Source organism: Pithys albifrons, chromosome 16 (assembly GCF_047495875.1).
Source record: "Pithys albifrons albifrons isolate INPA30051 chromosome 16, PitAlb_v1, whole genome shotgun sequence".
NCBI classification, from domain to species: domain Eukaryota; kingdom Metazoa; phylum Chordata; class Aves; order Passeriformes; family Thamnophilidae; genus Pithys; species Pithys albifrons.
Genome location: NC_092473.1, coordinates 9,883,845 through 9,908,913, shown reverse-complemented (window position 1 = coordinate 9,908,913; position 25,069 = coordinate 9,883,845). Strand labels below are relative to the sequence as shown.

General features: G+C 42.6%; 2 protein-coding genes across 2 annotated transcripts in view; one reads left to right on the top strand and one right to left on the bottom strand.

The window, feature by feature from the left end:
• EIF2AK1 (eukaryotic translation initiation factor 2 alpha kinase 1) overlaps positions 1–6,030 on the bottom strand; it is a 12,761-nt gene extending 6,731 nt beyond the window's left edge. Inside the window, 10 exon segments of the mRNA XM_071571573.1 lie at positions 1,471–1,568; positions 1,953–2,033; positions 2,568–2,667; positions 3,118–3,149; positions 3,844–3,980; positions 5,016–5,174; positions 5,506–5,647; positions 5,649–5,735; positions 5,738–5,968; positions 5,971–6,030. Of these exon segments, the coding sequence (XP_071427674.1) occupies positions 1,471–1,568; positions 1,953–2,033; positions 2,568–2,667; positions 3,118–3,149; positions 3,844–3,980; positions 5,016–5,174; positions 5,506–5,647; positions 5,649–5,735; positions 5,738–5,968; positions 5,971–6,030 (1,127 nt within the window).
• On the top strand, positions 5,833–25,069 carry USP42 (ubiquitin specific peptidase 42). Its single transcript, XM_071571569.1, has 17 exons — positions 5,833–6,132; positions 9,407–9,644; positions 10,383–10,583; positions 11,655–11,765; positions 11,927–12,029; positions 12,193–12,260; positions 12,410–12,480; positions 13,007–13,089; positions 15,012–15,123; positions 15,493–15,633; positions 15,840–15,940; positions 16,804–16,942; positions 17,641–18,372; positions 18,760–18,845; positions 19,463–20,947; positions 21,437–21,726; positions 23,978–25,069. The coding sequence occupies exons 2-17, from the start codon at positions 9,416–9,418 to the stop codon at positions 24,016–24,018; spliced, it is 3,993 nt and encodes a 1,330-aa protein (XP_071427670.1). The 5' UTR covers positions 5,833–6,132; positions 9,407–9,415; the 3' UTR covers positions 24,019–25,069.

Genomic DNA, 25,069 nt, shown 5'->3' with positions numbered 1-25,069 from the left:
AGCTACAGCATCTTAAATAATTTAATTTTGTTACCTGTAGATGCCTCTAGATTACCTCTATTTCTGCTGCTGCAAAAGGTGCTTGTTTAGTCTACTATGAAGCAACCCTAATATGTATTTCATTTTTCTTTACATGAAAATGTGTGTTGTACAAAGGCACTAAGAGGGTTGTACTGGAGTCTCAGATATTTACTTAGAGTGCACCTTTTAAAAGTCACCCTGTTCAAAATAAGGCTTGTAACACAGAGTTAAAGAAGCAGCTCCACAAGGCCCCACTCCTCACATCATGCTGCTCCTGTTCTCAAGGCACTTGGCATTTTGGAAATAATTTTCATTAAAATCCTATTTTTATGTGAAAAAGCTGTTTGTTTTAGGACACAGAAGCAAATATAAAACACTAAGACAAGGAAAACCACAGAACCTACCTACACATCTCATTAATGTACTTACATTACCACCATTAAATATTTGTAAAGGACCCCTAGAACTAAACATCCTTTGAGATTCTCCAGATCTTTGGTTAAGAAGTTTTGCCTGCTTTACTATAAACTTCCTATGCATTTTCTTTTGTGCTTATAGCTCTCTGGGCAACAAGTTACTGACTTGGAAAGCAATAAAGTCAAATAGAGCATAACCAAACCTCCCACTAAGAGAGGATCAAAGGATTTAACTGTTCGAGGCATTCAGGGAAAGGACAAGAAAGGGACCAGCGGATTAGGGTTACAAAGGGACCAAAGAATGGAGTGTGGAAAGAGCTGAGAACAAAGAAACTGAAGAGAAGAAAAAAGGGGGTCCAAGAAGGTGTAAAAGGAAGACAAAAGTAGGTAAATTCTCAGCAGTTACAGACAGCAGATGATACACAGAAAATCTGATTGCTCTGTCAGGGAAAACACAGTTCATCCAATTTAAAAACTCTCACGTGGAAAGCAATCTAAGAGTTTGGGGGGCTTTTTTTGCCATTATTTACTTCCAGGTTCTTTCAGTTTTTCTAAACTCCTTTAGAGACAGCAAGAAACGCATCATGGAAGATTTATTCTAGTTTTGCAAAAACTCTGAGACCTGAAAAACATGGGATCTAATTTGTCATTTCTTTTTTTTTCCTCCTATTCATCTCTTTTCCCCCAATATCTGAAGTGGCTCATTCTCCATTGTTCATTCAGTTGTCAACTTGCTACTTCTTGCATTAAAAGGTTTTCATTGCATTCCACTGCACTTCACACAACTTTAAACTCCTCCTCATGTCACCAGAAGTGCAGCTGATACTCCCACAGTTCCAAATTCATCATTAAGTGACAGGTAAGTCATTTGGAAAGGAGGGACTGAAGTGCACAGAGACCTGCTGATCACCTGTAGTTTTAGTTTCTTTTGATTGTTTTAAGGAGGGGAAAGAATCCCAGCTATTTTATTAGAGATAATAGGACAGAGGCTGTAAAGTGCAAGCAAGAATTCCACAATATGCTGTACTTTCCTTTTGGATGTACTGTCTGAACTTGTTCCATCCAAGCAGTGTGATAGCCAACAATATTGTGATGCTGCAGCCCCGCCAGCACTTTCACCTCCCGTAGCACCTAAAAAGACCAAGAAAACCCCAGTGGGACAGTCCTTTACTGAGTGCTTAGTAAACACAAAAGATACTAAAAAATACCAGTTTCTCACAGAGAAAGAAGAGAGAAAATTACTACAGAAACAGAGAAAATTTGGAAATTTTAAAACAAGTTTTGATTTTCACGGTTGCAGAGATGATCAAATTCAAGTAATTTACTTTTAATGGACTTAAAAACAACTCATTTACTTTTTCTACTCAGTATGGACAAAGTGGAAACCTTAGAAACTCACAATGCATAAAAATTTTATTAACATTTTTAATGTTTTGGGAAATGTTAACTGCATTAATAAATCAGAATAAGTCAAAAAAGAGTCAAAACAGGGACAAAACAGAGGAAGATGAATACCTTCATGCAATCTCTTCTTGTAGCCTTCTTAATTTGGATTTTTTTAATAGCATAGAACTGACCATCTAACTTGTTTCTGACCTGAAAACAATTGCAATAGCACAAAATTAGATATCAATGTGTTTAGATTAATTACTACTACTTTCTAAAAATTAACTTCTGTTCTCCATTCATATCAGAGAATAAACCTGGGTTTAGGCCCCAGCTGTCTAAGATAAGGATACTCTACTTTTGTCTTACACTACAAGTATTTAACACAATTCAACATTAGGTCAGTTTATGTTCATATCAAGGCTGATTTTTTTCACAACTGAAGCAGTTCCTGAGGCTGTTTAAAGTCAATCTACTACTTCACATGTGAAATAAGGAGTTCATTTACTTCAGAAGAGTCAAAATACACAAAGTATCAAATTTGATTTGGTTATTTGATACATCCTGCTTCTGACAAACAGAAAACTAAACACAACTCAGCATCTTTGAAGGGAAACACCAACTTCCTTCTAAGGTGCAGATTTGCACCTCTTCTGTTCAAAAAACTACAGCCAAAATAGTAACTCTAAATTCCACAAAAAATTAGATATAAACAGATCAGTTATAAAGGGAGGGAAAGAATACCTTGTATACTTTGCCATATCCTCCTTTTCCTAACCTTGCAACCTCATCAAATTCATTCAAGTATCGTGAAGTCTGTGCTTCAAAGTGAACTTCTCGTTCCCTAAGCAAGAAAAGTTAGGCTGTATTAAAATAAATTACAACCTTTAAGTAAGATATAGGTGTATACATTTTAAAAGTACTATTTAAATGATGAAACTTGACATTACTGTGCTGTACCAGTCACTGTCTGAGTGAATACTGAAAACCAGCAGACTGCATGACCATGCACATGTGCTACAAATCCACACTCTGTATTAACAAAGTATTCAGATGATCTATTTTATGTTTATGCCTGATAAATCTTGTTTTCCTGACCAGTGGCACTGAACATGAGAGTTGTACCAAAGAAGGCATTTTCAGCAGATCATTTTGAAAATTTGGAGAATTTTTAACCATTTTTTCCTGTTTCAGAGCCAAAATATGAAATGCAGTATTAATTAAATTCAGAGTGGAGCACTGAGCTTTAGGGAGGGAGTTCAGTTCAGTATTTCTACGTGCTGTGAATACATACCCAATTGCATGAGGCTCTCTGCTATCAAGTTCCTATGAAACAACAAAATCCAACATAAATACAGGTCATATGGAGAGAATAACAGATCACTGTGCCACCAGCACAGCTTAATCAAAACAGAAACTACAACCATGTTCTTACAAGAAAATGAGGTTACTGACAGCCACTCACATGCTGCAGAGACAGCTTCGCCAAATTAAAGTGCTATTATCCCACTGGTAATCTGTTAACCTCTCTTTGCCAGAGAGATTACCACCCTTTTGGAGTTCTGCTGGCAAACAGGATAAAATGAGGGCTCTAAAATGTGCTTAAGACAAAATTAACTAGCTTGGTTCAAGCAGTGAGATGAGCAAACTGGTCTGATTCAGCCTCAAGCACAGTACACAAATTAGACCCTCCACTAATGTAAATACAAGGGTGTTAATAACATAACTAACAGTTTAAAGTTGAAAATGGATGTCTGCCTATTGTCAAAAAAGCTACAGCAATATTTAAAACACCTTGCCCGTGTTGATAAACATTTTAACCATTTTCTTAAAGGTACAAAATATTGCTGGCTTCAAAAACTCTGGTTTGCACCGATAGAACCAGAACACACCATCCCAAACCGCCAAGGGAGGAGTATCATGTTGTGTAACTACTAAAAAGGCCCAATCCGCTAATAAAAGAACCCCCAAACAAAAGCTCCTAATGCAGAGGCTGCCAAAGACATGCAACAAAGCTTACCCCGTTAAGTATTTGTTGACTGGCTGCTTTCATCAGCTCAGTAATGGCTCTGTTGTGCTGCAGCCTTACAGTACTAAATTCATCACAGAAGGCAAACGGGGAGAGCAGCCCTGTTCTTGTGAAAGCCTCTCGAAGCACTGCACAAAGGAACAGAGAAAGGTCACAGAAACATTAAATAAAGCCTGCCAATAAGACCATGCAAATGAGAAACTTTATTTGAAAGGTAAGGCATCTGAAAAACTCAACGGCCCCTCCTACTCTAATGCTGTTCCTGTACTCTTTGCAAGAAAAACTAATTAAATCCAAACTAGAGCTGCTCTATGGGAATTCCTTGGCTAAGACAGTTATTTGCCAAGCCCTTCAGGGTCACAACTGCATCTCTTTCTCTTCCTCATCTCAGCTGATGAATTATACAAACATCCACCCATTCACTTATATTTTACTTTTGGATTAATTTTTATCAGTGCAAAGAAAAAAGTCCAAAGCAGTTTCACCAATTACAAGGACTCATTAACAATCAGAAGAGGTACTGTTGTTACTGGATATTGTAAATGGCTTCAATTTTAACTATGAACAACACAGATTTTATTTTCTACAGTCAAGTATAGTAAGGAAAAAAGCTTTGGATATTGTTTCTCAAATACATTAAGTATATGCCTAAATGAACAAAACACACAAGGTAAGTCACAGACCAAAAAGAGATTTTAAAAGTAACACACTTAAAGCTGAGAACTCCCTGAATGGTATCAAGACTTTATGGCAAAATAAAGGACTTTCTCAGAGCATAATTTTGAAACAGTTAACGAAAACTATGCTACAGCTATTTCTTCATAAATATTTTCATTAAATTCCTCTTTTACCTCTGTTTTTAGCTCACGTTTAACAGTTACATAATTTACATTGCTGCCCTTCTCACGTGACTGAGCTGGAACAGACCTATCTGATCCTTACATCTACAGCAACATTCTGCTACTGTTTTCAAAAACAAGACAAGTTGCCATTCCCAATTAAGTTGATTCAGGCTTCTCATTCTCTTCACAGAATTACCCTTGTCCCAGCAAGATAAAACTCACAGCTTTGTGTTGCTAGTAGAGCGTAATTCTGCACAGAAGGATCTGGTATGTGTTGCTGTAGGGCAGTTCAAGAGATAGGAAAGCCCTGTTGGTACCAACCTCGGAACAGACACCTGGAGTGCACGGGGTTGTGCGTGTACATGTGGCACAGGTGCTCCAGCAGCGACACGAGCAGCAGCTGGTTTTGGATGGTCGACGTGAACTTCACGAACTTTTGCGACCCATTTGCAACTCGCAGCTCGGCCGGCACATCGGACTCTGGGAGTGAACAGCCACACGAACGAACTTCGGCCACGGCACACCCCAATTCACCTCAACACCAAAACAACCCACAACCGACACAGCTTCAGCACAGCCCCGGCTCGCAAAGAGGCACCACGCGAGCGTCCACTGAGCGAGCCGGTTGAGGCGCTAATTAGGCAGCTAATTAATTTTTCTAAGTGTACACGCGGAGCAGTTGCCCGGGGAGGGAGAGCTCGCAGGGCCTGCCCGCTCTTGCATCACCCTGGGAGCGCAGGGGAGGCAGGGAAGGGGCTGGAGCTCCGCGCTGCCTTCCGCCCGGCCCCAACGTCGCCCCGGCCCCGCTTACCGTCGAAACGCGGCTCCGGGCCCTCCTCGGGGTACTCGATGGCGGGCAGTGCCCGCAGAGCCGCGGCCCTCCCATGCCGCCACATCCCGCACCCCACGGGCCCCTCGGCCGCGGCTCGCCCGTCCCCCCGGGGGCGGCTCCGCAGGGCCGGGCCCCCGTCCATGGTCGCTCGCCGAGCTCAGAGCGAGACAGCACGAACCGCAAGGACAAACCGGCCGCGGCGAACTGCGGACCCGGGGCGGTGGGGCCGGGGCTCGCCCCGAAGGCCGGCGGGGGGAGCGGAGCGCCCTCCCCGCACCGCCCGCGCCCCGCGGGAGCCCCGCGCCCGGGCCGGGGGTCGCCGAGCCCCCTCTAGCGGCTCCCGGCTGCGGCACAGGGGCGGTGCCGGTCCCCGTGTGACCCGGAGGCGCTCGCTGCTCCCCCCGCCGCCGCCGCCGCCTCCTCTCCTCCCCCCGCCCGTCCGCCCGCCCGCCTGCCCGGCCGGCGCCGGGCCCCGGATGCAAGAGGCCGGCGGAGGGACGTCATTGTTCCCCGACGGGCTGGAGCAGGAGGCGGAGCGGGCCGGGCTGAGGCGGGGGCTGCGGCGAGGGGGACCCGGCAGCGCCGAGTCAAGCGGGGCCGAGCCAGGTAGTAGGGCTGGGGGGGAAGCGTCGGGCCCGCGGGCGGCCCCCGGCATAGCCCGGCAGCGCCGCGTGCGCTCCCGCCTGGAAATCAATGGGCCGGGGGGAGGGGCCGGCCCGGGAAAGGGAAGGGAAAGCGCCCGGCGGGAGCAGCCGGCTCGGCTCAGCTCAGCCCAGCCCAGCCCAGCCCAGCCCAGCCCACGGCGCCGGGGTGCGGGCCGGGCGCTCGGCCGCTGCCCTCCCGCCCGGCGGCAGCCGGAGGGGGTGGGACCCCCGGGCGGGGCGGGGCGCCGTCCGCAGCACGCGGCCGAGGGACCCAGCCCCGCTCTGGGCCGGCGGGACCGGCCCCCTCCCGCCGCCGCCGCTGCCTCCGCGCCCGCCCTTCTCCGTGCCGCGCCGGGGTCCCGCCGGCGCTGCTTCCTCCTGCTGCTGCTGCTGCCGGCGTGGGGGAATCGGCGTGGCTTCCCCGCGTCCCGGCGCGGGCGGGAGGGCGGCGGGAGCGGCGCCGAGCCCCGCCTGGCCCCGCGTTGTTGCCGCTCGGCTCCCGCGGCCCCTCCGCTGCCCGCCGGGGGGCTCCGCGCCCGGTCCGCCCCCCCGCGTTGCCATGGGCACGGAGCCGCCGCCGCAGGGCTGCCCCCGAGCCGCGCCGGGACGCGGGGCCCGCTCAGGTCAGCGCGGGGCCGGGGGCTGCGGGCGGGCTGCGGGGCGCGGGGCGAGGCGGGGGCTCCGCAGGGCCGGGCCCGGGTCTTCTCGCTGCGGGGCGCGCTGGGGTTTGCGGGGCGCGCGTTTGCGCTCCCGCCGCGCTCGGCGCGGACATGTTGCGTGCGGTGCTGCCCCTGCCCTTCGCCTCGCCCCGCCCGCGGCCTTTCGCTGCCGCTGTCACAGCGCTTTGGGGAACCAGAGCCCCTCGGCCGGTGTTTGGGGAAACATTGACTCCGGGCTGTTCTTCGGGCGGTGGGTTGTGAGCGGGATGCGGGAACGCGGCGCTGGGTCCCGGTCCCGCCCCGCGGAGCTGTCCCGCAGCTCCTCATTAAGGGCCAGGCAGTTAATTACTTTCGCCTCTCCTGCTTGCATTCTGTACCGAAAGTAAAAGCGGCGCGGTGCGCGTTGGTGTCCCCGCGCTGCCCCGGCTGTCGCGGCTCGGGACGGGTGTTGTACCGGGACAGCCCCGCGGGGCCGGAGCCGCACCAGGTCCCTCCTGTTCCCTGTGTCCCTGGTGTGTTTTCACTCCCCTGCTGCTGGAAGCGTGTGGTTTGCACGGAGATACAGGCGCAGTCGCGGTTCTGTGAACGGGATCTCGTGTAAAACCCTCCCGAGCTGTGATTTATTGTGTGCAAAGCGGAGACCAAACACAAATATTTAGATGCAACTCTTAACGATGCGTGTTGTGATTAGACTGCTAAAAAAATCTAAACAACGCTGATGCAACACTGTAAATACGAGGAAAGTAACTGTTTCATCTGGTTTACTCCTCGGTATCGTCCTGGGAGAAGTCTGTTCTGGGAATGGCACAGGGAGGTAACTCTCGGTGCACATGGCAGTGTGAATTTATGTTCAGTGGTGCCGGAACACAATCTATGTGTATGTTCAACACTGGGAGAGGGAAAACACCAGTGTTTACAGTTTTTGTACTACTTTGTCAAAGAGATGTGATGTCCAAATTAAGAATTATATTGACGTGTTTTGAAAAAGTGGTGGTTCTGAGTTGTTCTTACCGGCATTGATACCTGCTGCTCTATTTTGCTTGATACCTGGTAATGTGGGACTTGGTTGTCAAAATAAATTTAAAAATACATAAGGCTTCCCTTGTTGGTGCATATAAGGCCCAAGCTTTTTTGTGATAGTATTCTTCTGTTTGCTCTTCACTGTAGTCTTGATTCTGGTTTTGATCCTGCAAACGTGTTTTAAATGTGTTGTTGAAAGCCCTTCCCTTTCTATCAGAAAAAGGAGATGTCACTGATATCTGCAATTTGAAGTCTGAATCTCACCTGAAAATCACTGAGCCCAAGAACTGTCATCTTAGTCTTCCAAATAGTCAAGGATGTCTTAATTTTTCAGTAAAATGAGAGTGAATTTTCCATTTTATTATCATCTCACAAATGGAAAATGTGTATAGAGTGGATTTTAAATTGAAAATTTACAGTGGGAAAAAAATCTAATTAAAGGCTTTGTGCATAATTTGTCTTTTGTGGGACTAGAAGTTCTCCAATTTACTGTGCTTTGTTTAATCTACCTGAAGTTTTATCATCAGCAATCAAATTGTGCCATGAATCTGAAACTGCTTTATGCTTTGTTCTTTTAGATATTTTAGTATAACAAAGCAGCTTGTGCTTTAAACCCTCAGTTAAGTTTATAGTTTCCTTAAACTTAAAAAGGCCTTACATGCTATAGTAAGATAGTAGTCAAAATTTACATACAGAAATTAATAATTGGTCATGTAATTATTCAGCAGCTTACTATGCACACACGATTACTCACAGTCAAAGAGGTATCATCTTGAAACCTAATGAACGTGTTTATAGGACTTAATACCATTTCTTGAGGGCTGAGGATTTGTTTTGTTTCCTTTTGCTTTCAGCGTTCTCCTTTTATAGTTTACATTTCTCTGTTGTTTTTCCCTGGCAAAACATACAACTTTACATAAGCAGAACTGAAAAACGATGCTTTTTAATTCAGCCTTTTTGTTGGTAGGAAGCATTGTAAATGTGATAGTTGCAAATACCACAGGCAGTGCTGCCATCCAAACAGATACTTCTTGGAAGGGCAGAAGAAGCCCAGGTGGAAATAAATTTGCAAGTGTTTTCTTGCTCTCCTTTCCCAAGATTTCCCAGAGCTGTATCCCATTCTCTGGGTCTCAGAGTTGTGTGGTTCCCAGGAGCAAAAAGATGTTGGCCAGACAACTGCTCCAGGGATCTCAACAGGCCAACATTTGAACCTGCCACTGCTCACAGCTCCATTTGAGTAAAAGGTCTTCATAACTATAATGGCTTAAAATCCCATGAAATGTAAGAAATGCCATCAGTCACCAGCTCTGCTGAAATTATAAGTAATATTGATACAGTTTTGTTGGACAATTCTACTTGGAGTGTTTTTAATTTTGTGATGGTGGGATTTTTAATTTTTTTTTGAGTTTTGGGCATTTGTTTCTTTGTTTAAGTCATTCTCAGGTGCTTAGTTCTCCAAGCTCTTTGAGACTCAGTGACAGGATTCCCCCTAGTCTATTCTTTATGGAATGCCTCTTGATGTTCCTTATGTCCAACAGAACTTTTGCCTTGTTGCAGATATGAACAATGACCATAGTTAACAAGCCAAAATCCTCAAAGTCTAAAAAGTCTTCACCGAGAAGGTCTGACACATCTATGAAACCCCGTACTAAAAAAATGACGTCACGCACCGCAAGTCTGGGCCGGGTACCACCTACAGAAGATCCAAACAAAGTCTCTGTGGACAAAGGCCCTGGAGGGCATATTTATTGTAGATCATCTCAAAAATCGAAGCCTTTTGCCCAAAGAGATCTAAGTAAGTGTCTTGTCTGTCCTCCCCTCTTTTTCTTCAGAACAAAACAAAAATAGAAGCAGTTCTTAGTTGTTGCCCTGTTATGAAATGGGACTACAGTGACCCAAAGCTTTTGTGGTGGACTTCAATGTTGTGCATCCCCTGAGGCAATTGAAAGGACAAGTGTTGCAGAACTTAATTTTATCTATTTGTAAATTAGCTTTAATCTCTTTACAATCACATAAGGGAAGCTTTTCATAATACATAGACTTACCCAAGTCTTTTCTGTTATGCAGAGAAAAGTACCTTTTACCCTGACTGCTCATGGCTTCCATTATTCACAAGTCTTTGAATGATAATGCTGCTCAGACAGAGATCTGATATCTGTGGGGTTACTTTCTGTGCTACTTGCTTGCTTATTTTTTTGTATTGGTTTTTACTGTACAAGTATTAACTTTGTGGTTTGTTACAATAAGGAAAAAAACAATTTAATTGATAAACAGATTAAAGACTGTAGATGTAAAGAAGACTGGTAGTAAAGTAAGAGTGGCAGTTTATCTGGCATTAGAAGAATTAAAGCAGGTGAATAAACTGTTGTCCAAACCAGTGTGTTGGGCAGTACATTGCAGTGTTAGACCTGTGCCACGTGTGTTCTGTTTTGGAGTAGAGCTGGTTCCTCAGGGTGCTCCTGCAAAATTCTGCCTTTTAAATACCCTCCTTAAAGCAAAACCAGTACATCTCTTTTAAAATATAATTTTGCAGTTGTTAATGATGGGATTGCTCCGCCACAAAGAATTCTGTTTCCACCTGAGAAGATCTGTATGGATTGGCAGCAGACCCAGAGTGTTGGAGTTGGGCTGCAGAACCTCGGCAACACGTGTTTCCTTAACTCCACCCTCCAGTGTTTGACCTACACGCCTCCTCTTGCCAATTACATGCTGTCCCTTGAGCACACCAAGTCATGTGAGTACTTTCTGACATTATAAATCTGTTGGACAGCTCTGAAGGTGAGAGAAAACCAGTGATTGTGTGAAGGAAATTCTTAGTTGTCCTATTTTATCTGTAGGAGCATGTTTGGAACATGATCTTATAGGTCTTTTCCAGCCTGAATGATTCTCTGATACTGTTAACTGGAGCCTCAGAATAGCAGATCAAGTGAATTTGTTAATTTAATGTGCTGTGGTAAAACTTAAAGTAAAGATCATTTCTTCCTTCATATGAATAATGAAGTACATTGTAAAATAAGGCATTTGATGAGCATTTGGCATTTGGGTTTCCTGCTGGTAGAAAGGTGATAAAATTGAGGATGTCTGCATTGAAGATTCTTAGTCTGCACAACCTCAATACTGTAGTGCACTAATACTGTGATACATTGTATGTTCAGTGTTGACCCATTAAAAGAAACCCCAAACCCTAGAAAGCACTACATGCTAATCTCTTATGAACTGGAATAGAAATCTGTAGGGGCACTCTATAAAATTTAGACTGATTTTATTCTATATAAAATTCGTATTTTTAAACCCTTGAGTTTGTGTTCTTTTTGAAGTCCGTTTTTCCACTTGAATTTATTTAAGCCTGGGGGAGCTTCTTTTCATATCCCTAACTGTTTTTTTACTCTGTACTTTCTAATCTGATATCTTAGTATTTATTCCTAGAAATTTAATTGTCTATTTTTCCCAAACATAAAAATTACTTCAGTTCAGAATCCTGGAATCACAGAATAGTTGGGTTGGAACCTTAAAGACCATTTAGTTCCAACCCTGTGCTATGGGCAGGGACACCTTTCACTGAGAGTGTTCAAGGTTGGCTTGGGTGGGATTTTGAGGAGCCTGGTCTGTGATTCTATGGGGTTTATCCTATACAGTTCTGCATAATAAAATGCCACAAAACTGTTGGGATATTGACATTTGAGGAGAAGAGAATGTAACATGCAGAGTGGATTTGGCAACCTTAACTTGAGGACTGTTATTTTGTGGGGGTTTTGTAGCAATGTGTATTTGACTAGACTGGGATGTTTCTTCTCTCCCTGCTCAGGTCATGTAGAAGGATTCTGTATGATGTGCACAATGGAAAGTCACATCAACCAGGTCCTGTGTTGCTCTAATAATGCCATCAAACCTACATCTGTTATCAATGGCCTTAAAAGTAAGTCTTTGATACAGCTCTTTTTTTAGTATTTTCTAATTTTTCAAAGTTATTTGATGCATATAAATGATTTTGCTTTTTTAAAGAAGATATATTTTAGAAATGTGTGTTTTCTTTCATTCTGTAAGAGATAAATATATAATAACCTTCTTATTTATTAGGAATAGGAAAACATTTCCATTTTGGCAGTCAAGAGGATGCACATGAATTCTTATGCTTCACTGTTGATGCTTTACAGAAAGCTTGCTTGAATGGAAGCACCAAGTAAGCATAAACAAATTCACTTTTAAATGTTCCCTAGCCCCTCTTACTCCTTTATTTACTGTCATAAATGAGAAATCCATGTCCTAGGTTTTCATAAAAATTGTTTGAGGGGTTAACTCTCAGCCTTCAGTCTTCCGAGGTCTGACTCTTAATTTATTTCCAGATTGGACAGATCCTCTCAAGCCACCACGCTTATTTATCAAATATTTGGAGGATATCTAAGATCCCGAGGTACTTTGAAAAGAATTACTCTTTTGAATCAATCTGTGTCTGTCTGTAGTAAAGGAGTTTGTAGTTTGACTAAACTAATGTGCATGAATAACTTAAATTTGCCCAGTGAGTCTCCCTCACGTTGTTAAGCATTTGTATTTTGATTGCAGTGAAGTGCTTGAACTGCAAAGCTGTGTCAGATACGTACGAGCCGTTCCTCGACGTCACCTTGGACATAAAGGTGAGCGGTTTGTGAGGGTGGGTCGGGATGTGCAAAGACTTGTAGAGCTTTCAGAAATAGCCATTTTGCTTAAAAACATATATTCTTGAAACAAAAGAGCTTGGGAGGGGATTGGACTTTGTTGTTCTGTGGCAGTCATGTAAATGGTCTCCATGTTTGTATTGGATTTAAGCTGGAAAAATAATTATTACGTCTATACAAACAATGATACTATCATACTTCTCAATTATTCTACTTCAGTATACATCTATTGTTAGACTGATGGGTTGATTGTGTTTGTTACTGATGCCAAAGCATACCACAGAGGCTGGCTGTGGCACTGCAAAATTCATTTATTTTGAAGTAGAATCATGTTTAAATGAGGTAAAGGCTCACTGTGCTGTTTCTGCCTCCTCCTTCACAGTGTTTGCTGGTTCACAATAGGTCACTCAAGTAGGAACTAGCAAGGTTGTCTTGCAAAGTCCTAGTAAGTGTTTGAAATTTTGCATTTCTAGTGACTTAGTGCTGTACTTTCTTACTCCTGCAGGCAGTTACATCTGTCACCAGAGCTCTGGAACAATTCGTGAAACCAGAACAGCTGGATGGTGAAAATAGCTATAAATGTAGCAAGTAAGATTATTATTAATTACACCTTAATACAAGATATGTGTTTAATGCTGTGCATGACATAGAGGATAAGTTATCTTTTGACTTGTTTAGCAATAAGACAATGAAATTGCTCACTGTTTCACTGAGTTTTGTTTATTCAACTAATACACTGAAATCACTCAAAGCTTGGAAAATAACGCATTTGTTTCTAAGTGAGTAATTTTTGTGTTTCCATTTGAATATTTGAAAATATATTGTAAGAATTGTGGCCATTAGCTCACATTAGACTTTTATTCCTAGTCTTGTCTGCACTGGGGCTTGTCAGCCCTCCTAAGTGTGGAGTTGCACACTGAAATGTGGCCAGGAGATAAAAGGGATGTCTGAGCAGTGGTGCTGAGGTGGAGCACAGAGCTATGGGCAAGGATTTGGGGTGGGAGGCAACAGCAGCTTCCTGAAGGTCCTGGTGTTCCCTGTGAAACCCAGTGAGGTTGGGCCTTGGTGGATGTGAACAGACTCTGTGATAATCAACCTCTGGGGGCTCCTTGACCAGCCCTGTGACACCTGTGGGTGGCTTTTGTCTGAAACGAGCCCCCCTAAGCCTGACCTGTGCTAAGTGAAAGCTGAGCAGTTCAGGTGTTCCATGTGCTGATCAATATGGGAAATGTTTCTATGGATGTGACAGCTTTAAACATTTGTTTAAGATATTTTGGCAAAACAAGTTTGTTATTCAAACATAAACTCGGAAAAGCAAAGCCCACCAGGGTCAGTTCTGTAACATTCCTGTCTGATCCCTCTAAATGAAAAATGCAACACCTGCTTTTGGGTGTTGGAAAACTTCAGTTAATGAATGCAGATGTTGAATAAAGAGCATCCAATGGGCCATTACACCAGTTTAGTCCCAGGTTCATTTTGCTCTGTGGATCCCAGCAAGCAACACGTAATATATGAAGAATTCCCGTAGTTTGTGGGTTATGGCTGAGGATAAGTAAGATAACTGTGATAAGCAGCTCACACCTGAATTGCAGGATACTTCACTTATGTGGGGTGTGAGGAGTTTAGTCATGCATAAAGCCAGGAGTTTCAGTCTTTCTGTGAGTTTAAAAAAAAAGGTTTGGTGTAAGTACAGTATCATTTCCATTGCTGCTAAACTATTACATTACTTCTCAATTTTTTCTAATTGATGTTTTCCTTTTATTCCTACCATGATTTCATGATTTTTTCTACTAAAGATTACTGCCTGAAAATGCCATCTCTAATTGCAAGTTTCATAGAATGTTAAACCACTTTTTTTTTTAATTCTGGCTGGGCCTCTTTTGTTCATAGGCTTTTCTCCATGAGGTTGAAATTCTCAGCCTTGTATTTTGACATCAGAGTTTGAAAAGAGGCTATTTAATTCTGATTGTTAACTCTCAACAGTATTTTTCTTGACAATGTAAAGTGACGTGTCAGTCTTTGTGTTCGTGGGTGCATTTCAGGACTTACTCTGTACCTGCTGCCTTTGAATGCAACAAACAGGATGAACAGTTTTGTGTTGAAGGACTTTGCAAATGGTTTCAGTTCTTTGCAGGCAACATCAGTACCTCAAAACTTAATACAGAATATACAGAATACTCCTGCAGAATGACTGTCGTCTTCCAGTGTTTTGGCTTTTTTACAGCCTTAGCTTTTCAGCATAAGAAATGTTCAGGCATTTCTTTGGCTATCAAAAGATAATGTTCTAAATCCTCAATTCTTTGTCCTGTAGAGTTCTCCTCTTCTATCATGCTATCTTCTCTCTCTTAACAAAGCTGAAATGCAGTTTATGGACTTATGAAAAGATCTAACATGTTATGCAAGTAAATACCATTCCAATAGCATGACCATGTGTGAGAGATGAAAACTTGTTTGACTTTTGGGTGGGAAAAGAATAGACTGTTAAAAAATTGTCTGTGCTTGTTTTTAAGGTGTAAAAAGATGGTTCCAGCATCAAAGAGGTACACGATACATCGCTCTTCCAATGTCCTCACGATATCCCTGAAAAGATTTGCAAATTTTACAGGTGGAAAGATCAACAAGGTACATTTACAGCTACTTTATCTTCCCTGAATGGGACATTTCCCAAAGTTCAACACTCATTTATGAAAGTTGTTAATGTTTTCAGGCTGTAACTGTAGTGTAAGAAAAGGTGATATAACAACTATGACTTCTTCATTTTTTAATAGCTGTGAAGTTCCTTTGTGACCATAAGAATATATCTTGAAGAGCTAATTCTCTGGAAAATAGTTCTCTCCAACTTTAAATTATTAAATATTATGAGAATAGATATTTTTAAGTGACTCAAAATATACTCATACCATCCTAGTCTGTGTTTTTAGAAATGTTTTTTTCAGGCTATTTTGTGAAGTATTTCAGGCTAATTTTTGAATCTTCTGTGTCTGTGTTTAGGATGTAAAATACCCTGAATATTTGGATCTTCGAGCATATATGTCCCAATCCATTGGAGAACCACTCATCTATGCTTTATATGCAGTTCTTGTACATAGTGGCTTCAACTGTAATGCTGGGCACTATCTCTGCTTCATAAAGGTGGGTTCAGCTCCAATTCTAGCAGGGGAATATCTGTGCTGGCAAAGAAATTAAAATGTTACTGCTAACCTCTGTTTCTAGGGGAAGAGGTTTCATTATGTGCTCTGTTTGCTTTGTTTTGGTATGTTTTGTTCTGTAGGCTTCTATCTGTGTTGTCCTTTGGAACACAAGCAATTAATGTAAAGATATATTATCTTTATTTGCAGGCTGGTAATGGACTTTGGTATCGAATGAATGATGCCTCAGTAGAACTTTCTGATATCAAAACAGTTCTCAATCAGCAAGCTTATGTACTATTTTATATCAGGTAATAACAACCACTAAATGTCTTCAGAATATTTTTACTCTCAAATTACTGATAATTTTCTTCAAGTCCTTCCTTTCACCCTAGGAAAAAACATTACTATTTGTACAATCCAGTTCTGTCTAACTGGAAATTCCCCAAGTCATTTTATTAAATATCTTTCACTGCTTGGCCTTAAACTCCCACACTTGTGTGTACTGCTGTGTATCTGCTCTCTGTAGCTGGCTCATTTAGAAAAGAGGAGAAATTATGGGCACAGATGATGTGAGGCTGAATTACTGCTCTGAAAATGATAGTCACTGTAGGAAGAACACTTTCAAATTTTCAGGTTGTAGTCTTGGCTGAGTCTTTCGTCTGTGTCTTGCATGTCATATAAAGTAGTAGTATGGCCAGACTTTGCGAATGAAGATCTGGGCAGGGCTCTCCCCATGTGGGTGCCCTTCCAGCCTGTGCAGTGGATTTTTTAGGTGAGGCACAGCATGAGCAGAACTGGCCCCACTGTTTCAGTCCTAAGGTCCATTTGCCACGGCCGAGCAAGCTTGGACAGTGAAGTCCTTGGGACTGTCACAGCACCCGGTACTGACCGGAGCTGACCCTGCTGAGCATCCGAGATCTGACGGGATGGGATGGCAGGGAGGCTTGAACTGCCAGGGGACGGTCCCCACTGAGACTCGAACTCAGGACCTTGGGATTCAGAGTCCGGAGTGCTCTCCTTTACACCAGATTCAGAGTCCGGAGTGCTCTCCTTTACACCACGGGACCACCCCTGCATGTCATATACGCTGTTCAATGAACTGCTAGGATGGGTTTTAATCCCGGGATGGGCTGCAGGAGCAGCTCAGTGCTGAGCTCTGCTTTCCCCCCAGGCGCTACGACCTGACTCTGGGGGAACGCGCCTTCTTCCTGCCGGCGCCGTCGTACCCGCGCCCCTTCCTGGGCCAGCGCGGGGCCAGCAGCAAACAGCCCAGCTTCATGGGGCCCAGGCTGCCCCCACACATGATCAAGGTAACCACAGGGGCAGCAATGGCACCACATTACACTGGGGGGCTCTTTCTTGTTGGGTTTTAGCGTCAGTTTTATTTTCGCTTCACAGCCCTCGTGCTCCAGCCAGGGTGGTTCAAACAGGCTAATCCTGAACTCTGCATCCATCATTCCAGCTCAGCTTTCTGAAGCACTGAGAGCTGTGCTCTTGAGATACTTTAAGTAGTTTATTAATGCTTAAATAATTTAAATTTTAAAAGTAAATATTCCCCCTCACTCCTACTGTCAGTGTCACTTCAGTTGAAACCATGAAAACAAATTATCTTGTTCCTGATGACCAAAAAAGTTATTCAAGTTTTGTGAGGGCATGTTTGATGAGGAAAATATTTTTTGGAATAGCTTCAGTTAATGTTAAATTGTTTGGGTGGGCTTCAAAAATTATGTTAATTTCATAGAATCATAGAATCGATTGGGTTGGAAAAGACCTCCAAGGTCATCAAGTCCAACCCTTGGTCCAACTCCAGTCCATTTAGATTTGATTCCAATATCCAGTTAATCAGAGGCAGGAATTAAAGACACTTGTTGGACTCACATTGGAAAGAAGGGGTGTTTTCTTAGGTGTTGGTGCAGTTTGTTGAAGTCTGTAGTAGGAGACCTTCATGTTTTAAAATTTCAGTGCTGTGTGTTTGAACATACCTGTTTCATAATCTCTTTAAATGCAGAGTTCGAGTCGTTTGAATGGAAATGGACCCTTAAAAGAGGATCCCAGTGCAGTTGGTGTGGCTGTCAAAAGGCCTTCGTCAGCTCCACCAACAGCCTGTGTTCAAAACTGGGCCATTTCCAGGCCTTCAATGACAGACCCCTCAAAAAACCAGAAGATCACTATCAGTATTCACAACAAGCTGCCTGCACGTCCAGCTGTGTCCCAGCTCGAGTGTCCGAGCGCTGCTGGGGACAATGAGGACCTGAGCAAGCCTGTGCCCTCCTCCACAATCACAAACTCCTTGGCAGCAGAGCCTACCTCAAACCTCTCCTCCACAGCAGTTCCCACCAGTGTCTCCAAGCAGGAAGTTCCTGATGACATTTTTGTTGAGCCGGCAGTGAATGGAAACCCCAAACTGGGCTCTGAGAACATGGTCCCTTACGGTGCAGAATCTTCAGGGAAGTCTGAGGAGTCAAAGGGCTTGTTTAAAAGGAATTGCAACATGATATCTTCCAATGGAATTCTGCTTGGGAAGGTGGTCCGTACGTTGCATAATTCCCATTCATCTTGTCAGAATGTTGAAGAGAGATCCCAGCATGAGCTGCCAAAAATGGATTCCCTAAATGGTGCTATTAGTTTAGATAATGAGTATAAAGAAAATGGACTGAAACTTGACGATTCCACTTGCCAAGTCCAACCTGTGAAAACTTCCGAGATGTTCTTCTCCAAAGCAAATGGAGTGCTGGAAACGGTGAGTGGTGTTTGTTCATCTGGACGTCCTCACCTGTGATGGATTCAGGATTCATGAGTGTTATGATGTTTCTGGTTCATGTGAGGTACCCAGAGAACACCCAGCACAGATTTCATTCCAACACTTTGTGCTATTATCCCACTGAATGTGCAGAGCTGAGCTGTCATATGAGAACGTGTTAATGTAAGAGAAGTTCAGCTGAGATAATGCTTCACAAATTCCATAAAATACATTGAGAGGGGAGTGGGATGATGTGGAAGATGGGATAGCACAGGTAACTCAGCGTGATCTTGTTTAACATCTAATGTTGAAATTCTGCTAACAGTAATTTTCTGCTAAAGAGAACTTCTATTTTCCTGTTTCTTAACTTCTTTGTTTGAATTGTAGGTGCCTAAAGCTTTGTCACCTGACCCTCAAGGTATCTTAGAATCTCTCACATACAGCCAGTTGAACAGCTTGGCAGAGGAAAAAAGGTAAAATGAGTACACTCTGTTTAAAATAGGGTTTAATGTATCATTATTTTACCTTAATACTACTTAATAGAAAGAATTAATTCAGTACAGAGAACTCCACACTGCAGACCTAATATTGCAAACATCAGCACTGGGCACACATTATTCTGATCCTAAACACAGGCAGATGCCTCTTGGAAAAGTTTTGTAGAATGTTTTTCTATTTTATTTCCATTATCTGAAATACCTTTTCTTAACCTCTTTCATTCTTTTTCATCCTAGGATGAGGGAATGTAAATTCCCACCTTGTGTTCTTCCTTTTGGGAGAGTGGGAAATCCATGTATTTATTTTTTTCTGGTTAGGGGAGAGCAAATACAGTTGTTTTGGCTGTTGATGTGATTCAGAGCTGCAAGTGAAAGGAGATGGATGTGTTGGGTGTGGGGTTTTAAGGTAATACTTGCAGAATTGAGAGAAGAAAAACACTTTCCCTGGGAGCTGAGGAAGGTGTAAGAATAGATTTCTAAAGGGAATGTCTTTCAGAGTTTTGCATTAGCCACCAATTTTTTTTACCTAACTCTTAACCTTCATCTTTTAGATGAACTTTTCCAAGTTACAAATATGTTTTTGTTTTGTGCAGCATATCTGGACCTCAGAAATCTTCTGAGAATGATGGTCTTATGGAAACTGTAGTGATGGAAGCACTATTTGCCTATGAAGAATCCAGGAAGGTTCCTTCCAACTTTAGCTGTGAGGTTGAGAAACTTTTTACTCAACCAGATTCTGAAACCATTTTTACCAAAGAAGAAGTTGCTGAAAGTATTATAACAAAAGCTGATAATGCACATCTCAATATCAATGGTCAGCACAAGGTCAGGAAAAAATCCTTGGACACTGAGGATGAGTTCCTTGGGCAGCGTGAGTCTGAAGACATCAGAGACAAAGACAAACCAAGAAGATCAAAAGAACCTGAACTCATTTCAAAAGAAATTCCTTTGTACATCAAAGGGTCTCCTGAGAGCAAAGAGAAATTAGGGCAAACTTCCTCTGTGAAGCCTGACATTGAATGTAGTTCTAAAAAACTTGCATCTCTAGATATTATAGATAAATGCCAAGATACAAAGGACATTTCTAACAACTATGTAGAGGTACCACCTGTTAATGACTCTTCTATTATGAAGCTGGATAAAGTATTGGAAAGTCAATTTTCTAGAGCAGATGAGGGACTGAGTGGTGAAATATGTGAAGAAGACAAACATATGAAAAAAAATAAGAAAAAAATACATGACTCTAAAAGAACTGACAAAGAGCACTACCGAAGGAAGAGAGAGAACTCAGACACTGAGGAGAAGGAGAGGCAAAGCAGAAGCAGAACAGATGAACATTCCCACAGGAGGAGGAGCTCCCGCAGCATGGAAACAAAACAAAGTCGCCACAAGCAGGACTATTGCAGTGAGAGCAAGTACAGACCCTCCCACAGCGAAAGGAGCAGCCCAGGCAACGGCAGGAGCTCAGGGAAACACTCCCGGTACAGATCCCGGAGCAGGGAAAGGACAGAACAGGACAGGAATAGGTATTACTATTCCAAAGGAGAGAGGGTGTGGATTAGAGAAAGATACTACCAGGATGAACCTCGGAGGTGGGAAAAATGCAGATACTACAATGATTATTATTCCTCGCATGGAACAAGGGATGGCAGAGAGAGGAAGTCCTCTCACTGTGATAAAGACTATGACAAACTGAGCCAAGCCTACAGCAGGTCACACAAGGATTATCACTGCAAAAGCAGGTGGGCTCACAACTCCCTGTCTCGAGAGGAGGAGTCCCATCACTTCAGCAGCCACAGAGCAAACCTCCACCACTGTTCAGTACCTCAGCAGCATCCTGACAGGTACTCCCGGGACAGGCACCCCCTCCCACCCCTGCCAGCACATCCACACCTGGAGGACTCTTCCTGGGAAAACGAAAAACTAAGGAATGGCAAAAGAAAATATTCCCACCAAGAAGAAAGTGGAAGTGACCTAGAAAAGAACTGCCGAAAGATAGATGACCAAAGAACCAAAAAGTATAAGAAGGTCAAGAAGAAAAAGAAGTCCAAAGATAAACATCGAGAGAAGGATTACAAGTAAGCAAGGATTCCAGCATAGTCAGCAATTTTTTTCCTAATTATTTTCTGGGTATATCTCATGTCTGCCTTTTTTTCCATTGTTCCTAAGTTATTTTTCTGTCATACTGTGACGGGATCATGTCATTAGGTTGGTCAAGTGAAGATAGGAAAGATATTGCTGAATGTGTTAGAACACTAGAGCTGGACACTGTAGTCAGAGTAACATCTGCACACTGTTTTTGATTAGGCTGCAATTGGAATTTTTTTTTTAATTCCCCGTATTCCACAACTAGCCCCTGTTAAATGATTTGTGTACAAACCAGGAGCTATTGCCCTTCATTCTGAGGGCTTGAGTTTGCTGCATCTAAAGTAAGTTAGATGTGCAGAAATTGCCACAAAAGAGCAGACGTGCTGCAAGTCACCACCTGTGGTAAAATAAAAAACATTTCATAAGTACATCAAGTGCCACATCTGTTTTTCTATTTTTAACTTGCATGTTTCCTTCAGACTTTATGATTTGGATTGCTCTGTGCTCCACTTTGACAATGACAATCGCAAACATAAGAAAAAGAAGAAAAAGAAGCACGACAGGAAATCGAAAGACTTATTGGAATATTTAGATCCTCGTTTCCAGAAGAAAACATGGGAGAAGAAGGAAGAATCCCGTCCTCCAGATGACCATTTATGTGAGCAATACAGAAACCAGGGCAGTAAACAACCCTCCAAGGAAGAGAAGCCTCGTGGTGCAGGTGCCAGAGGGACGTGCAGCTCCGTGGCGTGCCAGGAGTACGGCCGAGGTAAGGGAGTCCCAGGCTTGGCAGGGCTGCTGTGGGTTCTCAACAGGCTGTAAATGCCTGTGTGGGGAAATCCCTGCTTTGTGTTGTGCCTTCCAAACAATATCATGGCAGGGGGGTTGGAAATGGATGATCTTTAGGGTCCCTTCCAACTCAGACCAATCTGTGATGTAAATAAGACTGTTCAGCTATTTCACAACACAGAAACTGCTGGTTGCTTATTCAGAGTAACAGGAATTGGTGATAATACTGCACTGCTGTTGGTTCAGGTGTAGCTCTGCCTTCTAAGCACAGTTGTCAACCCTCCAGAGGACACTTCACAGTGTAACACCTGGAGATTGTTAAATTCCTGCTATTATTTCATTTAGTTGGGGTTTTTTTCTCTTAGTATGGGCTTAAAAATACATCCAAGTGGGCTGATGAAACAGCTCATTCCCAATTTTTAATATTTAAAAAATTCTGTTTATTGCATCTCACAAAAAAAAATAAATACAGGCTTGAGTGCCTGACTGGATTTACACTGAAGTCTCAGCTGTTGCTTGTCATAATCTTAACTTGGGCTCTCAGTAGATAAATTCATTAGTTTAAGTTAATTAGCTCTAGAATTATGCAGTGAGGAAGACTGCACACTGCAACAAATTCAACATCTAAAATCAAATTTGACAACATTTCCCATGAAATTTCTTCTGAACAGAAGTGTTTGTTATAGAAATAAAACCTTTTTAAATGCCTGTTATCTGACATAAATGAGTTCCAGTTACTCAGATATAAAACCCAGAGCAATTCACCAACAATCTGCTTTGAATTAATCCCTGAAGGTGGAGGTCACTGTCCAAAATCAAGTTTTATGGTTAAATTTTCTGCATTTTATACCTACCCATGTTTTAAGAATTGGGTGGATGGTCAGTGACAATCCTGTTCATTACCAGTCCAGTGTTGAAAATGTTCTTATGGTACAGAGAACAGAATTCCTCTTCTTACATTAGAGCTGAATGCATTTTGCTATTCAGAGAAGTTTAATCCTGAAAGAGATTTTAATTTTCCAGAATTTTACTGTAAATTGCCATAGTCAGTAGATTCTTGCACTGAAACGTTTGCTCAGGGCAAAGAGGAAATGTATTTGTGGAAGAATGATTGTCTTTTAGGACATTAAGAACTAAAAGTTTCATTCTGAAAATACAGTGTGGAGGGAAAGCTGATTGTTTATTCTTTAAATTTAAGAAGAAAATTTAAGAAGGACTGAATTGAGGTCTTTCAAATAACAAGGTTGTAAAAGTAGACTTTTTTAAATTATAATGATGTCAAACTAACCATTATTGCACTAAACGTGTCTTGGTTGTAGCTGATAAATCAGGAATGAAACAGAATAAAATGCATCTGCTCAATCCTGGTTTGGCTTTAGTGAGTTCTCTGGCCAGCAGGTGGCAAACTTGCTTTTTTCTAAACCAGTCAGAAGTATAGTGAGAAAACAAATGTGAGAAAACCAGTGCCTTGGATCTCCCTGCTGGGCACTGAGGCTGCTGGGCTGGGGAGTGGAGGGGTTTGTTCCTTGCTCACAACACGAGGGGACACAAGAGCTGGGAAAAGCAAAGTCATGAGAATTTTAGCGTTTCATCAAATCATCTCATGGGAAGTCAGTTGATTTTTTTAAAATGGGTCTCAGATTCTCTGAGTGATGGGATACAGTTTGAAAAGGGCCCACTCTGGCAGTGTGTTTTTGGAGAGTATTGAACCTCAAACGAGGTAGGGACAGGCAAGGAACCTCTGAGAATGAACTGAGAGGTTGTGCCTTTGCACCAGGACTGGTGTTACTTTGAATAAATGAATAAGGATGGAACAGTGATAAGCTGGGATGTAAGAAAAGCTCATCTGGGCTGGGGGAAGGAGCAGCTTTCCAGCAGCTGTTCCCTGCATTGTTCTCCCCAGCTCTATCTGTGGGGGGACATTGGCTCAGCCTGGCCACAGGTTGTCAGTAAAACAACTGTGCTGTCCAGGCAGAACTGCTGCTACATTTGATTTCCCTGAGCCCACATTTGCTGTCAGAGCAGCTGGCTCTGTCCTCCTGCTCTGAACAGCTCAGCAGCCAGCCCAGAGTGGGAATGGGTCAGGCTGGGAGGGAGGTGGATCCTGGAGCCATGGAGCACAGGGAGCTGGGGGCAGTTTGAGCCTTCTCTTGTAGAAATGAAGCCACTGAGACACATCTTCATGTTCCATGTCGTGACAGGGCCTGATCTGCCCTCCTTTTGCCTTTCAGATGTGGAGCTGAGTGACGAGAGCCTTCAGTACTCAGACTGAACCCACCACCCAACACAGCGACTTCTTCCCGTCAAACCCAACCACCTTTTACCTTCAAATCAACGACTTTCTATTATCAAACCCAACGACTTCTTACCTTCAAACCTGACATTACCAATATTGACCATCAAAACTTAGAATTTATTATCCAAACAATTACCATCAAGACAAAATCCAGTCATAAGTGGTGCTTAACATTTCTGTACAGATTTTACCATATAAGAACTTTTTTTTAGTTTTTAACTTGAGACTTTCTTTTTTAAAATATACTTCTAATCCAAAAGGGTGAAAACTTTTTACAACTGCTGAACATTGTAAATTACCACATAAATATCTCACTGAGGTGAGATAATGCCCTGGAATAGACCATCTCAAATGCTGCTTAATTACAGACTCAGGTTGACTTTATGTTATTCATGTAATGTTACTCCAAGTTAAGACATCTGGTGCAAGAGCGACCAGGAAGTATAAAAATTGCAACTGACAGTCTGTATATTTAATTTAAAGACTTATTTAAAACTTCACAAGTTTTGCAAAGGCTTCATTTTTTTTTTCTGTGGTCTGACACTAGAAACTAATTCACATTTGAGTTATATTCAAGATCTGAAGAAAATCTTCTGGTTTTCAACATTGTGAAACCACAAATATGCAGTTCTGAATGTATCTCTCAAGACTATTTGTATATTGTTCCATATGTTTTTATTACATTTTCTTAATATACTGTCATTTGTCTTAAGTCTCAGTTGTCTGTTTTGTCTCTCTAAAGTGTCTAGTTACAGACAAATTCATACTGTGATTTTTATTTTTATTATTAAATGCTATCAAACTGTGATGCACTTATTATTCACTGGTCCTGCATCAGGAGATGAGTGGGGAACCTGTATTAAATACAGTTCATCTGAATAATCTGTCTGGTTTATACAAGCTGTGTTGTTCAGAGATGTCTAAAGTTTGATCTTTGTTTTTTTAAAGATAAAAAGCACTTGCCCCACTGTAAATATATAGCATGTAAAATTTATATAGTATATAAATACAGCAAAGTTAAAATGGA